The 16,367-nt window shown below is 40.7% G+C and overlaps 1 protein-coding gene across 1 annotated transcript in view; it reads right to left on the reverse strand.

Moving 5' to 3' along the window:
* Positions 1-354: 354 nt before the first annotated feature.
* LOC124281614 (gamma-aminobutyric acid type B receptor subunit 2-like) overlaps positions 355-16,367 on the reverse strand; it is a 139,635-nt gene continuing 123,622 nt past the window's right edge. The window contains exons 13-18 of the mRNA XM_046717548.1: positions 15,665-15,781; positions 14,550-14,672; positions 9,331-9,666; positions 8,134-8,289; positions 1,852-2,000; positions 355-1,268 (exon numbers count right to left, since the gene is read on the reverse strand). Coding sequence (XP_046573504.1) covers positions 569-1,268; positions 1,852-2,000; positions 8,134-8,289; positions 9,331-9,666; positions 14,550-14,672; positions 15,665-15,781 — 1,581 coding nt within the window. The 3' untranslated portion in view covers positions 355-568. The remainder of the gene's footprint in view (positions 1,269-1,851; positions 2,001-8,133; positions 8,290-9,330; positions 9,667-14,549; positions 14,673-15,664; positions 15,782-16,367) is intronic.

The raw sequence follows: 16,367 nt of genomic DNA on the forward strand, positions 1-16,367 counted from the left end.
GTTTGCCTAATCGATGTTAGATGTATAAATGAAGTGATCCGTTTGCCTAATCGATGTTAGATGTATAAATGAAGTGATCCGTTTGCCTAATCGATGTTAGATGTATGGTGGAGTGATCCGTTTAAATAATTGATGTTACATGGATGACCGAGTGATTCGTTTTCCTAATCGACGTTAGATTCTGACTGAATGATCCGTTAGCCTTGTCGATGTTAGATGTAGGAATGAGTGTAGCATAATCTGTGTTAGCCCAAACAAAGGAACCAGCCTGATTCCATGTGCGTAATAATAACTCTGTTGAACTATTCTTCTGAATCTGCTGGATACGTAAGAAGATATACCACAACGCATTGGTGTCCTTATAAATATAATTAAGAAGATGTACGGCACACATAAAAAGCATAATACACACACAGTCACACTTGGGATACTTCATACTCAAGTTCATCTAAGTCCTGCAATTCCTTCTGAATTTTGACTAAGTCTGTTTGTAATCTGCGAATCCGCACTCGCCTCTCGTGCTCAATAATCGTCTTTGTACTTTTCAGTTTTGAGAGGGAACGGTTTTTCACAAAAGCCGAGTCAACGTCACGTGACCTGGCGCCATTTTGATTTTGTATTGAAACATCTTCGTCAATGTCAATGAGGGGTTATTTGAGTGCGAACAATTGATATTTGTGGAGTTGTTTTGATTATTAGATATGCTCGGTATAAACAAAGTAGCACCTGTAGAAAACGGACACTCCTCTAAACAGTCCTCATTCTCCTCTATAATTGATGGCTTGGTTCTTGTATTGTTCTTCAAGCGACGCATATTTCTTGGAGATTTTGGCACAAGCGTATTTTCTGAAGTTTTCAACTGTAAATTATTTTTGAAGGATTGTATACACTGAATATCTCTGAATGACAACGCAGCTGCGGGTTTGTCTGTTCGTAGTTCTATTGCACTGTCGCTTCGTCTTTTCGGATATAACTGCAAGCAGGGGCCTTCAGGCGATGCATTTGAAATTCCTTGAAGAATATTGGATCTCTTGGAGCAGGGAGACAAAGGCTTCGGGAGGTTGAGCCTAGGTTTAAGACAATTAGCAGGACCAATACTGAGACTTCGACTTATCCTGCAAATCTTCTTGAGCGCTGATTCAGTTTTGTCGAAGCTGTTACGTTTTTCCACTGGTTGCAAGACTTCCTCCTGTTTAACGGCAGCCGTAACCTCTGGGTTCTCCTCAATTTCACAAGATACAGATCCCCCGTCTGATATTGAACAGCCACTGGAAATATAAATACAGACTACGTATATATACTTGTTGGAAAAATTAAGGGAACGCGTAGCGATTTAGTAGAATACTTACTGTCACGTACAATGATATCAGAGGTCGAATAAAATGGACCTGGAACGGCAATTTCTAGTTAAACAATCTCCAGTTTGTATCACCGTATTTGCGCTTCCATTAATAGCCTTGATCTTTACTTCTGCAGTAGGTATGTTATAAAGGTAAAATGAGGTAGGGGCAAAACATCCGAACGTTTCTCAGGGTTGGATCAGTTAGAGAAAGCAAACTTGTCATAGGGCTACATCCGAATATAGCGGGTCGGAAAACATGAACTTAACTTATCTCTCAGAAACGATATCATATTGTGATTGCTCCTTTGCATAATGTAACTTTACACTAGTCGTATTTAAGTTCGACAGAATTCGTTTGACTCTACACAGAAAAATTAAATTTTCGCAACACTAATTCACGAGTTGTCCCTAAAATTGTTCTGACATCCTTTTCAGATCAAGCCAAAAGGTTACGACAGACCTTGGGCTGAGTCTTTGTCCTTGTCAGTGACCTCACTGTGTTATCTCACCTGAGTAGATCCGCCCTCCGTCGCCGTGTGTCGGGTGTGCCATCCACGGCTGTCTCCGGCAACAGATACAGCAGCTCCTCTGTGAGACGTGGGTAGGGCTCCACCGGCATCTCCAACAACCGCTCCAGTCGCATCAATTCCTGCTCCAGCTGAAACACCAACAGTTTGATTTGGAGCACAGAAACCACGTCTCATAAAATCCCAGGACATATTGAGGAAGCCACTCTCTCGAAGCAATGTCACGCTGAAACTGTCATAAGGTTCCACTGTTTAGGTGGGGTGACCATGCTAGCAATTTGTTTCTCGTATACTCTGTAGAGAGTTCCGCCCCCGTGCTGATTTGATAACGAAAGGACAAATTACGGCGGAGAAATGGTGCGACATTGTAAAGTGTTTCTTTGCAATTTGATTCCTCTGAGTGACAAATCATGATATTAACGTTGTTTTACGCCTAATGAGCCAATGTTATTTTACGCCTGTCTTAGCAATAGGGACGGTGGGGAAGCCTATATATGGTTAAAGCGTCCGCTCATCACGCTGAAGGCCCGGGTTCGATTCCCCACATGGGGACAATGTATGAAGCCAATTTCTGGTGTCTCCTGCCGTGATATTGATGGAATATTGCTAAAAGCGGCGTAAAACCATAGTCACTCACTCACATATAGCAAAATTCCAGAAATACTACGGAGGGCGACACCACAAATGGGCTTCACAGATTGTACCCATGTTGCGAATCGAACCTGTGTCTTCGGCGTGACGAGCTTTAAACACTAGGCTACCCCACCGCCCCTCACACAGTATGTATATGTCATATAATAATACATAACCGTAGAACTACCTTAGACAATTCAAATACCTCCAATTGACAACCTTGTGTCCAGGCAGGTACATGGAAATATTTTAATGATGGCTTTACGTCGGCCTTCTGAAGAAGTTGATGACAGTTAATTGAGTGGATGTTTCCCTCAAGTGCCAGTTATTAAATCATACACGTTTCATATCCAATGCTGTCTTCATCAAGATGCCACTGGTACCCATCGATGGCGAGTGACACTTTTCGTCTGCGGAGGAATAAGCTTTAACAGCGAAACCTCTTTTTCCCTCGACAACAAAATATATTTCGACTGAGCGATAGTTTGAGACAAGCGTTTTGTAGTGTTTATATTAGGACATGGACATTATCCAGGTGCTGCCTGGACAACGAACTGACATCGTCTCGATGTATTCACGTTAAGTGTCCGAGCCAAGGAAGACTAAACCATTCCATAATTCCAGGTAAGTTCGGCTAAAAGCAGACTCCATTGTACAGTTCCGATGATATCATAAGCATGCCTGTTATTAATCACTATTAAAGAGTGATGATGCCAAGCGATCTCCAAAAGGTAAGTGTATCCAGTTCCAACCGGGGGCACCAGTCCCAAAGCAATCAATTCCCGAAAGCTTCATGTTATCATATAGAATAGACCATTATCCCGAACGCCTGTAGGGTATTATGATCTAAATATGGACATTGGTATTGTTAATGGAGAAACATGATACTTTTGCTTCTTCTTGTACATATAAAACTACAAATGGCTAACTATAACAATGCCATACATTTATTCTGCACATATAACTAATGCCAATTAAGCAGACTGGATCCTGAATGTCCAACTGTACCAAGTGACTGTCACACCAAATCAGTCTGATTCCCGTGTGCATGAAGCTTTTATACTCTTTTCAAACACTGTCAATAAAATGGGAAGAACGTTAATGAAAACAATTACCAGACTCTGTTACATATCTAGTCCCTTTGTACCTGGCACTAAGTTAACTTTAAGCTCAACAAAACCAGTCTCGTGAATCTACAGCACTGACTGCTTTCAACTCTATCTGATTCCCTGTGTCATGGCGCTGACCAACTTTGATATTCGGAGTATTTATAACCGGGCTGTTCCTTTCCAAAAATACCAGAAACGAGCTCTCAACAGCTCCGATGTCTCCGGGGCATGTGATGAGAGTGGAGCAGAAGGGGTCGGCTTGACTCAAACGATAACCCCGGATTTTCCGGGAATTATAGATGTCTAATTCCCGCCTCAAGACTGAGAAAATGATGGTGGCGCTGAATATAGCAAGAGTTCAATTCAGTCAGACAGTCTTGTGGCCTATGAGTTTTGAAAAAAAGGAAATCCGAATATGAAAAAGTACCTTGCTATCTTGCTGCCGGTAAGGATTTACAGAAAATGTGTACTCTTATTTTTTCGTTCATTCTAATGACAAGATGTAAGGCAGATATCCGTCAAGCTGTGAGTTTAGTTTTCTGATTCCACTGAGGAGGGTTATCCCTTCTGGAAAATGGGCAGGTTCCAGTGATCAGGATTTTTGTGCCGTCATTTTACTATGACTACTGCCACCACGACTACGACTACGACGACTGCTACTGTGACTGCGACTTCTTCAATAATCATAACTGCCATATTGTACGGTTTGCTTTGGGCATACTTATATTGCTGGGTTATTGTGTCATTCCGCCAAAGGCTTTGTATTAATATTCTTAGTTCCAAGGCAGGTTATATATACCTTGTTGCCTGTTGAACGTAGGTAGAGATCTATTGTCCACCACATGTCCATCTGAACAGTTCAGTTCAGTTTGAATTCTTATAAAGAATCCTCGGTTAAACCAAACTCAAAAGTCTTTAAATAAATTGTATATCGCATTATATGAGAATCTGTAAGCAGGTGACACCGTTTATCAAGACATTCAGCTTTACAATTTAATTTTAGTAATTTTAGTTATTTTACTCTGAGAAAACTGCTTACGAGATGTACATAAATGACTCCGGGACAGATGCCGGCCGGATAGGCGGATTTTCACACCTTGATTTAATTTCATCAGCAAAATCTCAGCGAAAGTTGCAGAAAACATAAAACACACTTTTAGAAAAGAAGTTCAGTTTGTCAATTGACCACCTATTCCATCCAAAATATTTTCGGGGATTAACATAACAGGCTTCAGGGATGGTTGATCTGTTTGATAAATGTGGCGACAATATAGAAATGAGTTTGGTTTAAAGTACAGCTGAACCGTCTGGTGTTTAAGATGTGAAAAGTATGTTTCCCAACCTGTTTAGGTGTTGAGAGTTTTAATGAAAAGAAAGCCGGAAAACATATTAAGTTAGAAATATTACACCCTAAAATTGAATTATGCTTGGGCTTATTCAACATTGGGTATTTTTTCCATATAACTTGGAGTAAAACGTGTAAAAAGTATTAAAAAAATATTCGCGAAATGCGCAAATGATGATGAGAATCCCAGACATTTCATTTTCGAAAATCTATTAATTTCCTTTCTTACGACATTTCAAATATGGTAGGGGTCGTTTGGCTGCAAATTCATATCTTACTTCATTGAACCAATTTATTTTTACACAAAATATTCCAAGCTACAGATTACATTTCGCAATAGTGAGTGATAGCTAAACAGACATAATCAAATTCAACAAATGTTCTTCCGATTTTCAATTACATAAAAATAAACTTGTTCTGCTTTCTTTCGCCTCTCAGTGTACAATATGGACAGCCGGTAAATGAGAACACAGACGGGCAATACGATGGCCCTGTTTGCTTCATAAGTTTCGAGGTCGTTTACATTCCCCAAATGGAATCGACCGATTATATAGAGACTGGTTATTCTCTGGCCTTGAGGTTTTGTTTTGTTTTTTTTAAATTAACTTTGGTCAACAAAGCCAATCATGACATCTGTTTATGTACCTCGTGTATATACCAATCTAAAGTAATGCTAAGTACTCTCTCCGTAGCGTTCTAATATTGACGCACAACACGAGCCACTGTGATACAAAACAGAGAGCAGGAACTAACATACCGATATTTGTCTATGCTGAAATGATTGAACCAATATAAAGGCCATATGTAATAGATTACTAAACGTCACAGAGTTAATGGAAATGTCTGTTCCAATGTGTACAAAAATAAGTACGAGTTCATCCCATTAAGCCTAGTCAAGGTCATCCAGGTCTCTGGTCAGACAAAGGAGCATGGTGGGCGGACAACGTTTGTGTGACCATCCATCAACTCTGTCTGAGAGTTTAATCAGATATGATACGTAGAAAATAGTAACGATTTGACATTACAAGTTTAGGACCATGGTACCTTGTGTTCCTAAACAGAAACTGAATAAACATGTTTCCCTTATTTCATTGGGATGTTGGGTTTGTCAGGTTGTCAAAGCGTTCCCTGGTAACGCAGGATCCGAAGTCCTCACATGGGTAGGATGTTTTAAGTACAATTAGCAAAAGTTCCATTGTCCAATTCCCCAACCATTATGATGACATATACACCAAACTATCATTTAAGTCAGAAATAAAATCACGCCGAAAATGAGTTATGATCAGGTGATTCGCACGATTGCTCCATAACGGAATAGGTCAAAGCGACCTCAATCCTTCAGGCAATTTTTATATAACTGTTATGTTGGTGAGTATGAGGGCTATTTTCGACACTTTTCCAACATGATCACGGCGGGGAACGCCAGAAGTAGGCCACACACACTAACCCATTTGAAGAACTGGACCTTGGCATTTGGTCTGACAAGCCAGTGCTTTTATCAAAACTTGTATATTCAGATTATGATGATATTGTAGTAAAACATTTCCTCCTACCAACATGATGTCTCTAACCGTGCATAAAAGTGTTGGAACTCACGACAAACCATTGGAATCGTTATCACCAACGACAATAAGATTGTTTACAGCGAAGCCTTTCAAAAAGTCCAACATCAGTATCCTGACATATCAGTTGGGACTTCGGGTTATTTGTCTCCTCGGTACAACATCAACACTGTGCTTGCTACGAACAATAGTACACTCGATACATATTCTGCAGGGTTTCCATTTATACCAGTGAGTATGGTTTTACGCCGCTTTAGCAATATTCCAGCAATATCAGGCGGGAACACAAGAAATCCATTTAACGAGGAACCACTGCAACTTTCATGATAGTATTACCAGTTGCCGGTGTTTGTTCGCTGTCCCTGGAGTATATCATTTGTACATGTATATATAACTGCAATATATGTACATACTATTGCGCATTAGCTTCAAGCTCTCCCATTAACGTCTGAATGCTTACAGCAATGCATCTCGAAACATCTTGAACAGTTCTGAAGCTGATCACTTGAAAGAAGCCGACATATTTCTCAACCTGAACAATTCATTATCACTGCACCATTTCCACGACATTCGAAAGAAGCATTATATAAACGCAAATTAAATTACAAGTTGTTGACGTGACAGACTAATTACCCTGCACCAGACAGCCATTGGATAGAGGCTTGAGGGAAAATAAGACGAAACCATTGAAGGCTAATGCCGAGAATGTGAATTTTATTTCTGATTTCGCTCTTGGGGTAACCTGAGAAGATAAAAGGCTGTCAAATATAGATTCTTTGACCTACTGTCAAATACCAGAGATATGTAAGACTACAACCCCCCGGGCAGGATATATATAATGAGATGGTTGAAACCACTGAGTCACGTATATATCATTTTGCATTATGGGGAAACAAATCATCGCCCAAGATAGTTTCTAATACGTGTTGTGTGAATCACATTAAGTCTGAACGACTGAACAGCGGGAGTGTTAAAATTCTAGCGAGTTTGTCGTGATGTCAACCGATAGCAAGTGCGAATTTGTTGCTACTTTTTAAATATTAAAAATTATACTGAGAGAAACAAATAAGGCGTTCCTTTAATATTTTCCGGTTTCGATCAGCAGCTTTGAATAGCGATGCGGGAGGAAATATGAAAATAAAGGAACACCATGAAGGGTTGTTCCCTTATTTGTTTCCCTCAGTATATTTTTATTGTTTGTTTGTTTCTTGGGATGAATTGTGCTTTGAGTGTCACTGGTTTCAGTCATAAGGTCAGTGAATGATTACGGTTTTCTTTATCAGCCCGGATCTTCGGTAAGGAGAATAAGTACCTTCACCACTATCTTTCGAGGGATTAATTTGGGAGCAGGGGACTACTATTTTCCGTCGCTGCTTTATTATTGAAAAATGATACACCACTGAAAGTACATTCCAACTGATTAAACATATATACCTGACACAATCAGCTTAAGCAACCAAATGAACATGTGATACATTTTCTCGACTTTCTGAAAATCTAACTCACATCAGGATGACCGAATGAAACCAAGCACATATCAAATTGAGCCAGTGTGTTGTTGGCAAACATTCATCAGACGAGACTATAACACACACAGACCGGGTCCAGTGTTTACCTCTATCATCTCCCGTTTGTACACCCGGTTCTGTACTTCCGCCCGGTAGTAAATCTCCTTCCGGTCGTCAAACACGAACCGCCTTGTGTTGGCTTCCACAAGGATCCCGGAGGACGCGATGACCGGGTTTCCTTTGGACGACACGATGACATAGATCTGTTCATACATGAAAACACACATTTAATTTACGGAAAGAAAACGGTGGTCAAAGGTTCAGCTCAGACACTGATCAGGGCCTAGATTTTCGAAGCTATCTCAGCGCTAAGATAATGTAAGTTAATGTTAATGTATGGCACTTACGACTATCTTAGCGCTAACAGAGCTTCGAAAATCTAGGCCGAGGCCTTGACCAGCCTGAGATGATCAGACAACACTTTCAAGAAAATCGTGTATATCAAACAAGTACCGAAAACATTGATGACCTTTCATGAGACTTTCATATTCTTCAGACGATTTATTTAGTGAATATAAATTATAACTACGTTTACTCAAAAGTTAAAGACTACCTTTTCTTTCATACGTTTGTAATAAATATGTCATGCAATGAAAGATTATTTGTTTTGAAGAGCAGATTTGATGGAAAAGATTCATTTAAGCGAAATAAATGAAATTCCTAATCGATCATAGTGGCATATACATCAACAATATCAAATTGCTTAACAATGACAATGGTTTGTATTGGAATGTGATTCAGTTATTTAAAAGAGGAAAATAAAAGGTTAAATTTACGCAGTTTCATTTTGGAATAACGTTTGAAACAAAACTCCGTAATGGCCATAGTAGACTGTGCCTAGTCGAACAAACTGGGTTCTCAAATGCCAGACACTCATTGCTATTATGGGTACCTAGTATGGATGGGAAAGCCGCAATAACTTGGTGCGCCTAGTGGCTGCAAGAGTTTTATGCTCCCCAGGGATTTGAGATTGATAATAAGATGTGCCGTTGAGATTGACATCCAATGATCGAAGGAAAAAACTACCAGCGCCTTGAGCATGTGCGTGGATATGTGCACTATATAAATATCCAATAATAATAATTATTATTATTATCACTGACCGTTTTGCATTCCAGTCGATAAAGGTACCTTGACTCGAATCTGTTGTCGAGCTCACTTATAGTTTCTATATTTTGGAGAATATATATTCTTGTATTCAATTGTTTTTTCGTTACCCTACCCCCAAGCGCCCTGGGTCTCACCTTGGGTACAAAGAGTAAACACAGCGTTACTGTCGTGGACAGAAACATGAGAGATGACTCCATGGCATAGGCGAGTGTGGGCTGGTTGGAGAGGATGTTGGACAGCACGACGACGCTGATGCTCATGATGACGACGTTGTACACGTTCATGCCGATGTACTGCGAGTCGTTGAGGGCGGGTATCTTGACGTTCCGGGTCTCCCAAGCCATATAAACCCCGAAGATGAGAAGCAAGCCCTTGTATGCGTAGAATCCTCCCATCCACTTCTCCAGGTGGTGGGAGTGGCATGTGGTCAGCTGGTGGAGATACAGGAGATCTTCGTCATCCTGGGATGCCTGAAACATTAGTCAGTGGATATTATTTGATTCTGTTTTGAAATATATGAAGGACTAAATAAGTTTTTCGCTATTCACTTTGTACAATTTTCAGGATTTAGCTATAACCAGGGGATGTGACTCAAACACCTAACCAAAACTTGTTTTGTGTTCTGATTTGACTAACATTTTGTGCTTTGAGTGCCCCGTTCGGCTGTAAGGTGTTCGGAACTTTTATACTTTAACATAGGCCTGCAATTGTCGTATGTAGATAACCTCGTTGAATGGGACCGTGGTTTTGAATTACCTGTAATGTCCATACGTGGACAGACCAATTGCAAGTACGAGATCGTAATTGTGAGTAACAATTTGAATTTGTGTTCAATCATAATTTGTCAGTTTGATGTTTGAGGAAGTTATGCAGATCTTAGACGTGATTTTTACATGAAACGAACGAGCAAAGACACGGTACTGATTAACCTGGAAACAGGATGAGGACGAACTGGGATTCAAACCCAGGAACACAGAATCTGCCACACCTAAAAGCTGCGAAATGAGCCGCTTGAAAGGTCGCACGGTCTGTAGGTTAGTTTGAACATTTTTACGGAGCTCTTTTAGTTTTGTTTAACGCAGCACTCAACAATATTCCAGCTATAATCGAGTCTGGACCGAACAATCCCGTGATTGACATGGTGAACATCGATCTACGCAATTGGGAAACAATGACATGCAGCGTGCCTGACAACCCGGTTCCGTTTTTCGTCTCTACGACAGCAGCTGAATTCACGGGTACCACTAAGAGGTAGTGGGTACGGTACACCAATAATACCGACCCAGCTGTGAGGAATTCCTCCGAGACGACCATTCATTCTAATAAGATCATGAACCTACAACCGTTGTAGCCATCCGATTCTCATTTTACACGATATATAGATTTGTGAATTAATGTAATGAAATGTTGATCCCTGGCGAGCTTGTCTACTGTGCGTTTCTTTCTTATCATTATTTTCTATCAGACCTTTGAAACAAATGTCACGTATGGATTGACAATGAGCTAAATGTCCACAGTACTTTCTTCCTTCCCACACAGAAAACCCGAAACGTATCACCATGTGGACTGTGCATATAATATTACATTATGACTATCCCTCCTGGAACAACCCCTCGTCTGATATTACTCCGTTCCAAAGAGCAATGTTCTTATCAAAGAAAGCTGAAAGACAACCAACGGAAGCCATTGGGCCAATTTGCCAGGTGTTGATATTTATAATCGTGGCCTTTTCGTCTAGTAGAAGGCACTTCTACACAAACATTGGCGCATGTTTCCCAAGCTCATCCTGAGGGTCTAAAGGAGAGGTTTGTTTGTAATGGCCATTGAGTGATCTGGTCATCACTGGCTGCATTCGGGCCAAGCACGTGGATCCCACGATGGGGGCTTTCATGTCCAAGAAGGTCATTTAGATTTCTAAATTGGCTTTATTGGCAAAAAATCTAAAACGAAATAAGGATGTTGACACAATTCCAGCTTCCAACTCTGAGCGACCTGGGAGTGAGCCCTTGACGTAATGGACCCCTAATCGGAGGCACCAAGAGTCGGAAGCCAAACTGAAATCAATTTGTAGGATTCAACTCTTGGCGTTTCAGTGCTGATTAAATCTTAAGCCGAGGCTGAGCAAACACGGTTGGAGTAAAAAGTGTTTTGAAACTCTCTTGTGAGGCATCTGCCTCTCATCAGCACCTGGTGCTGTGAATGGTGATGTTAGACGGTGTACTAGACAAAACCCCACGCTGTCTACGGGTCAATGGACAGAAAAATGGTGTCAGTATCTGCATTGTTCTCAAGATGAAGACGTCGAATTCTATTTTCTCAGCGTTTACACGTCGCCTCTGTCAGATATCGTTACATTTGTAATGCGTCTTTCATGTTCTAATATACTCAAGAAATTGGATCGTAAGAACCTTCAGGGTATTGAAACTTCGATTATCTGTTATACAATACTTGCCATTACATGCTTGATTGTGAGCGCTGGAATCTTGTTGGGCCACTCAACCAGTCAGTAATATACTGTAATTAGGCCGATTCAGACGTCAATACATACGATGAACACTATACCATAGATATACCATTTGAACGTTTAGAAACCCCATGAGTTCATGTTATTATGTTATTATGGCATTCAATGCACATATTTGTATGTGTAATGGACAATGTTACAGTAAGCAAGCTCTTTGATGACATTCGTTCGAGTTTCATTTAAGTACATATCTCTGTGTTTCACTCATGCGGTGGAGGAGAGACACAAGTAGATCGGAATATTATAACAGACAAAACCAACGAACCCACACTGACAAGGTTCATAAACAGGATGAATGCTTCATCAAGATCAGCGGATCTTGAGTGGGTCAGGAAGAGTGAGTGGGTCAGGATGAGTGAGTGGGTCAGGAAGAGTGAGTGGGTCAGGAAGAGTGAGTGGGTCAGGATGAGTGAGTGGGTCAGGAAGAGTGAGTGGGTCAGGATGAGTGAGTGGGTCAGGAAGAGTGAGTGGGTCAGGATGAGTGAGTGGGTCAGGATGAGTGAGTGGGTCAGGATGAGTGAGTGGGTCAGGCAGAGTGAGTGGGTCAGGATGAGTGAGTGGGTCAGTAAGAGTGAGTGAATTTGAGTGAGTGGGTCGTGTTTTACGCCGCTTTAGCAATATTCCAGCATCACTCCAGAAATTGCACCCGTGTGGGGAATCAAAACCGGGCCTTCGGTGTGACGAGCGAACACTTAAACCACAAGGCTACCTCCACTCCTACACGACTGAGATGTGTACCTCCGAACAGCCTGGTACGTCTATGAAGGGGGCGGTGGGTTAGCCTAGTGGTTAAAGCGTTGGGTCGTCACGCTGAAGACCTGGGTTCGATTCCCCACATGGGTACAATGTGTGAAGCCCATTTTCTTCGTCCCCCGCCGTGATATTGCTGGAATATTGCTAAAAGCGGCGTAAAACCATACTCACTCACTGACTCACTCTAAGAAGGCTAACATTGTCCTGAACCACAGTGGTTTATAATTCCACTACAATAATATAAGCAGTCTAATTGTTTGCCTGTTTTGAGACAAAACCAGGCATGGCCTATCCAATAGACACACATATATTATTCATTTATTTGCATACTGACTCTTTAAACACAAAATTAAAATTTAATCTCAACTTTATAACATAAACAATTTAATTGAACGTAATCAACAAATACAACCAAGCAGGCTGCACAGCACAAATAAATACAGAGAATGTCGGTAAACACATCGTTATATATACTATTACATATATATTGTATAAATGTATACAGATTGATTGCATAATTAACAAAACCAGGACCAGTTCCACAAAACGATCTTAGCGCTAAGTTTATCGTTAAATTCGTTAACACAGATTTATGATCAGTGTAGTGCTAAGATCGCTCTGTGGGACGGGGCCCATTGCCAGGTTAATACAAAAATGGACTTAAGGTTAAATTTATGGAACGTAAAGTTCAGAAGGTTTGAAAGATGAGACCGCTATGTCTGGGAAGGGAGCTGTGCTTGTACAATGATAACTGTAGGTGGTCAGATTAATGCTAGATCTCACTGTCTGGTGCTCTGGAACCTAAATGGACAGAACATGTTCTCCACATCGTAAACATTACGTTTTGTCCACATTATGTAAGATCGTGCATGTCCCGATGAATATATCGGTAATCTCCGTCAATGCTCCTTCACCCTTTCAGACGGCGAATATCGATTCATTGGGATCATTCCTGATGTGTATTGTAAGCTGAGCAACGATCTCTAAGCCATTATGCTGTATTGGTACAGTTGAGCTGACGTCATGTTCTTGTCCAAGTGCAAAAAGGTCAATGAGGTTTTGATAAAAATGGGGCTGATTCACGGCCTTCGCTGAACGATCCATCAAACTTATAATGCATTTAGCACGCATATTGGGTTTTTGTTCGACTAATATGTGCTTAAAGACACGCACACATCGAGTATTTGGTATCATCTGAAACAGACTATGTGTAATTTGGGTTGTAATCGAAACTAATGGTAACTTTCCCGCAGGTCGAAGTTTAGGAACATTTGTTTATTAATAATAATCATTCGTGAAGTATGTGATTAGGTTTATGTATATGTGGATATTTAAAGAGTATATATGTCAAGTTAAGATGTGTGGTATAAGGAATGGTCACAAGCAAGAATTAGGATATGAGAAAAAAAAGAATGCAGTGAAACCTGCCGACACCGGCATCTGTCTAATCCGGCACACTGTCAAACCGGTATAAAACTTTAGTTCTGCAATTTCACAGCGATATTATGATCTTTAAAACACTGTCTAAACCGGCACCTGTCTATTCCGTATTCCGGCACGGCTTTCCGGTCCCAAACGCTTTTCATGAAACATAGTAAGTGAAGTCGGATTTGATATGACCTGTTAAAATAATCAAATATGGACAACGCAAACCAATTTTGAAACGATACAAGACCTGACCCTTTTAGTCTGTGAGTCGGTTGACAGGCGACCCGTAAGGATCCGGGTTAGAATTGGTCTTCTGTAAGCCATGCTTGTCGTAAGAGGCGACTAACGGGATCGGGTGGTCATGCTTGCTGACTTGGTTGACACATGTCATCGTATCCCAACTGCGAAGATTGATGTTCTTGCTGTTGACCACTGGATTGTCTGGTCTAAACCCGATTATTTACAACAGACCGTGGCCATATAGCCTGACTGTTGATCATGTGGATCACCGGATTGTCTGGTCCAGAGTAGAATATTTACAGACCGCCGCCATATAACTCGAATATTGCGGAGTGCGGCGTAAAACTAAACTCACTCCTTCCTCAGCGTTAAACAACAAACAAACGAAAACGGTAGATAGCCACGTACCTCTTGTGTAAGGTTGGTGATACGCCGCTCCATTGGGTCCACCAGCACCCAAACAAAAACAACCGCAGAATCAACTATAAGGAGGGCTCCAATAATGAACAGCAGATGCTTGTCTTGAAGCAGCTGAAACATACACAACATGATGCTCAACAGTCCCACTGTAATATCATTAACAGTACAACAAAAGCAACGGTGTTCTTAATACTTTAATCTTCCCAGAGCAAAAATGCGTCTAAAATAATGTTCAAAACAATAAACTTCTTCGAAATAACTAGCGTTACATTACATGATAACGTTCATTACATGATTACATTACATGATAACGTTCATTACATGATTACATTACATGATAACGTTCATTACATGATAACATTACATGATAATGTTCCGTGATTGTTTGTTTAGTGGTTATTACGCTGAATCTTTTTTATCGTTCACAATCAAGACCATCGCGGGATACACCAAGAATATGTCCACACTATCAATGGGAATCGAAGTTGGATGTTTTGCCGCGAAGAACTGAACTTTGACCTTCCATTCTTTGACCCTTTATGGACCCCTCATGGATCAGAAAAGCAAGATTTATGGATGTCAGCTTCTTTATTGTCTCAACAAAAACCTTGACATCCATAAATCTTGCTTTTCTTATGTGTTCCACTTCTAAAAGCCCTTCAAAGATTTGATCTTTTATCTCCAACAAATCCTCGGTTTGTCTTAATTATTTCACATAAAGACAAAATATACGCGAGCATGTATAATGTTTTATGCCAAAGAGCTTTTGCAGATATACCATGGCATGCAATGACAGGAACTGGACCAGGTGAACCTGTGACTGTTGTGATGAGAAAACACCAAATCAACATCCGATTCCCATTTTAATAAGTGAGGTAATCAAACTTTAAACATGGGGTACTGGAGATGTTTTCCTTCGGACACAGTTCGGGATAGTAACACTGTACAGTCATGTCATCTCAACCATCATCTATTATTTGGTGTGACGACGACAACCGAGACAAATTATGAACCAAAATACCTCAATCATCACAGTCGGTGAGACTTGTCTTGTCGAAGTCGTGTCGGACACTCGACAATGTCAAATGTAATTAGGGTTTTACCTTGCTCTTGACGAGTCCGCTGTTGGCTCTGGTGAAGATCTGATGTACTCTGTAGGTCTTGGCAAACATGGCACCAAACGCCAAGGAAAAACCAGCAGCTAGAAGAAACGCTCGTGTCTGAAGACAGAAATACATACGTTAATGGTAACTTCAAAATTTGAAAGTCGAAACCATCAAATCTGTCTTTTATAATACAGAACCATATCTTCAGTGATGTCGTTTTTCTTTTTGTCTGTCAAAGACTATTCGGACTAAACTGAAAGATCCTCAAGCTTTATTCAACAACCAGAAAGTTTACAATATTTGAGTGGTATGTCATGATAGGCCCGCCTGTTGTGCCCCGCCGTGATATTGCTGGAATATTGCTAAAAGCGGCGTAAAACCCACCTCACTCACTCACTCATGACAGCCCCGAGTGTCTGCTCTTCCACGTATGCACCTTAGATGTGAAACAACGATTACAGTGCTATTCTGAAGGCCCATAAATTATGATTAGCTGAATACGAGATTCACATCCACGACGGACGGATCCTGACAAAGCTAAGGGAGACAATTGTGTTTGGCTAGTGTCATTGCCTTCAACCAGAGTGCTATCCGTGACCCAAATGTCAAACCAAACCTGCAAATATTTATGTGGTGTTAAATGATGAGATAATTGTATGATTAAAATTATGTCATTCATGCTTCATTATAAACCATCACC

The sequence above is a fragment of the Haliotis rubra genome, unplaced genomic scaffold, assembly GCF_003918875.1.
Source record: "Haliotis rubra isolate DU_JTF1 unplaced genomic scaffold, ASM391887v1 Scf286, whole genome shotgun sequence".
NCBI lineage: Eukaryota > Metazoa > Mollusca > Gastropoda > Lepetellida > Haliotidae > Haliotis > Haliotis rubra.